The sequence below is a fragment of the Gymnoscopelus microlampas genome (genome assembly GCF_963454915.1).
Source record: "Gymnoscopelus microlampas genome assembly, chromosome: 7".
Classification (NCBI taxonomy): Eukaryota; Metazoa; Chordata; class Actinopteri; order Myctophiformes; family Myctophidae; genus Gymnoscopelus; species Gymnoscopelus microlampas.
In genome coordinates this window covers 3,273,372-3,277,190 of record NC_139944.1, presented here as the reverse complement: position 1 = coordinate 3,277,190, position 3,819 = coordinate 3,273,372, and the positions used below count along the sequence as shown (strand labels likewise).

General features: G+C 48.0%; 1 protein-coding gene across 1 annotated transcript; it reads left to right on the top strand.

The window, feature by feature from the left end:
• Positions 1-2,464: 2,464 nt before the first annotated feature.
• LOC311049460 (uncharacterized protein) lies at positions 2,465-3,302 on the top strand (the record flags this gene model as incomplete). Its single annotated transcript, XM_084063035.1, has 1 exon — positions 2,465-3,302. Exon 1 carries the CDS (start codon positions 2,562-2,564, stop codon positions 3,300-3,302), a length of 741 nt encoding a protein of 246 aa, XP_083919161.1. The 5' UTR covers positions 2,465-2,561.
• Positions 3,303-3,819: the final 517 nt, after the last annotated feature.

Genomic DNA, 3,819 nt, shown 5'->3' with positions numbered 1-3,819 from the left:
AATGGGGGGGGGGGGGGGGGCAGTGGGGCTTGCAATATACTGTCCCACAGGTTGAGAACCAACTGACTTACGGGTCCATCTTTACACCGTCAGAGTTAAAATACCGCCAGGGATTTGACAGAGCCATCACAGAACGCACACGCATTTCTTTAATCTTTTCCTTTCCTTTCAATCCTTTCATCTTTGAGCTCAAAACAATCTCACGTAAATCTTTTTATATCCCAGCTCTTCAACCCTAAACCCACACGAAAAGGATCTGACATCTTACACTGTCAAATCCTCAGTATTCATTTTCATTCATTTTATCCATTTAGCTAATTCGGAGAAGTACAATGTTTAGGTATTACACCACTTTACTGGAGAGGCAGTAAAGTCTCAGAGGCAAATTTTGTACTTTTTCTCCACTACAATTATTTGACAACTTTAGTTACTAGTTACTTTATAGATTTTGATTATTATTACAAAACATACATTAACCACTTCAGACCTATACACATTTCGGCCATTTGAAAATAGCCGATCTACAAGCTCACAATGCGTCGAGATGCGACACATTGTCAGCTTGTAGATCTGCTATTTTCAAAAGATTTGTATACATTTTATACATTTGAAAACTTGTGAAATGGGACATTCTGCATAATGAGTACTTTACTTTTGTTACTTTAAGTAAAAACAATACCAATACTTTTGTACTTCTACTCAAGAACATTTTCAATCAGTGGTAATTTTCTCCGTATGCTTTCAACTGCGCGAACCTAGCGGTTGAGAGGTGTATTGCACTCTTGGTACATTATAACTCTATGGGAAAATGGCCACCAATCGGATTAAAATGCTTTTTATTGAACAATACGGAAGATACGGGTACTTCTGAGGGCCCGTACATGATTGTAAAATCCGTGGCCATGGGGTAAGCACTTTATATTTTAAATCTGAATGTGTATGTAGATGTACGAACCCCAAGTGCAAAAGTGAAGACTATTTTTTAACTGACAAGGCTATTAGATATATAGTTAGAGTAATATTATTACACTAAATATATTATTACACTAACCGCACTGACTTGTAACCAGGCCAGTTCTTTAATGTCAGTCATATGGAACTCTTTCATGGTCAAATCATAAAGTACTGGGTGAGATGCAACAGCCACAACCAGTTGGTCCACTGAGAGCACCATGTTGCTTCCTGAGTCTTGGGACGGTCCGCCTTCGACTCACCCGATTGGACAGAGGGGGAAAATCAGCTCCTGCCTCCAGCAGTTTTATGCTTCTTCGTGTAGAGCGGATAAACGCAAGGTCTGCGCGACAAGCGGAAAAATCTGCTCTTGCGTGAATCCACGCATTTGCATTGACAAAGCATTGGCAGATTCTGCCCCAGAGGTAAAATAAAAGTGCGGTGAGAGCGCGCCCTAACAGAGTAGTTCTGCGTTGCAGTATTGATACTTTTACTTAAGCAAGTACTTTTCCCACCACTGTCTAAAACAAACAAAAAAGAAATACCTGCCATCTCCGGTTTACTGGAGATGGGACCTACGTCACACAGGCGGCCACCTGTGTGACGTAGGTGGCCGCCTTTTTAGGAGACCGGAAGTAGGTGGGAGTCTATTCACTCCGCTGGGAGAGGTGAACGTGAACACAGCTTCTGAACTATTCTTTAGCTCCATCATGGTCTCTGAACTAAATATTGGAGCCGATCGCCACAAGCGGCGAGCCACACAATTTTCAGAACAATCTGAAACTAAATGGCTTTTTTTCAGAGACACAAATCAGGAGCAAATCTATTTCATTATCGACCTTTTTCTGTCCCAGCAGCACACTCTCGCAAGATCTGTAGCGACAGTAAACATAGGACTTTCGCGAGAACTGCCGTCGGACTGGGTCCACTTAGGAGACCATTTTGTATGACATGTGTGTACCATTTCACCTCTAGTGGCTACAGTTGGGATGGCGGATCTTTCTAAATCCTTGCATTTATGTCTGTTTCCTACATTCACAGATTAACCCCACAGTAACAAAGACTGTTTGATGATGAAGTCCCCACACCTGGTTCCGTTGTCCTAGACCGGCACATCCTGTCTACCTGCCTCTCTGCCTGTCTGTCTGCCTACCTGCCTGCTGGGACGGTGGACTACAGCACAAGTCACGTAGTGGATTAGGCAACTGGTCCTGGTTTTCAGCAGATGAAATAACTTGCGCCATTTTACGTCCAACTAGTGCAGCAGTAAAAGCTGTGATTCGCATGGTAACAGGTGTCATTCACCTCCTCAGAATTAGTAGGAGGACGGTCTATGACGTCAGCCATCTTACTGTGATGTCAGAAGAACTGTGACAGTCAGTCGCCTCCACATTGTGGGCATAACGAGAGAGAGAGACACACAAACACGCACGCACGCACGCACGCACGCACGCACGCACGCACGCACGCACGCACGCACGCACGCATGCACGCACGCACGCACGCACGCACACACACACACACACACACACACACACACACTGAGATTCCTGGAATTCACATACCGTTTTCTCTTACATAGATAGATAGATTGATAGATTTATAGAACTATGAGCGTCACCTTCTCTCACTCGTTCGGGGACCACCAGCACCCCACGTACCTGGGCCGGGCGGGCGGCCTGGCGTACGGCCTGTCCGCCTCTTGCAGTCACCTGGAGGACCACCACGCCCACTCCTCTCACCACCACCACCACCACCACCACCCGACGGCGTCGTCCGATTCCCTAGCCAGTGCCGTGCCGTTCATCCTGTACCCGTCGGGCATGGACCCCTCGGCCGCCCTCAGCCTCTACGAGGGGGCGGGCGCCTTCCGGGGCGGGGGCGGCGGCCCCCACCACCACCCCCACCACGCCGCCCACCACAGCCTCCTCCCCTACCTGTCGCCCTTCCATCACGCCGGCCGCTTCGGCGTCTACGAGTGCCCGTTCGAGCCGGCCTTCATCCAGAAGCGCAACGAGCGCGAGCGGCAGCGCGTCAAGTGCGTCAACCAGGGCTACGCCAAGCTGCGCGACCACCTGCCGGGGGGCGCCGGCGAGAAGCGCCTCAGCAAGGTGGAGACGCTGCGCGCCGCCATCCGCTACATCAACTACCTGCAGGGCCTGGTGGACGGCGGCACGGGGAAAGGGGCGGCGGGGCAGGAGGCGGGACAGGCGGTGGGGGCGCGGCTGAGGGTGGAGACCGTCGGCCACGACGGAGGGGGAGGAGAGTCGCCTGGCTCCGCCCTCTACTCGTCATCCTCGTCGTCGCCGTCCTCGTCGCCGGGCGGAGAATCCCAAAGCTCTGGATGCTAATAATATTCTTTTATAAAAACCTGGCACAAAATATTTTCAGATGGGGGTCCGCAACTAAAATGACATGAAAACGTTTGAGAACCTCTGATTTAAAGTCAGGACAACAAATAATTTGAAATCCGGGAAATTCTAATAATGTGAAAAACAGCACTATGTTTTAATTTGGCATTCTCATAAACAATAAATGTGTTGTACACACTTTGGAAACAACTAAATCTGGCCCCCAGCATTCAGAAATCATCCGGTAAATTATTGTTTTGTGACGTCAATCATCAATATGCATTTCATGTGATGATATTTAAAACAGTGGTTCTCAAAGTGGGGTGAGAGTGTACATTTGAACACTGTGAGCTTGTAGATCGGCTATTTTTGGCAAATGTGTTCCCCGGAATAATATGGATACTGGGGTTCACATGGCTAAAACGTCGAGCATAAAGTAAAGTTATTTTCAATCTGTCCTGATGAAAACGGATATTTGCTCAAGTTGTCCTCGTGACTTACTGTATCTTAGGGGGAA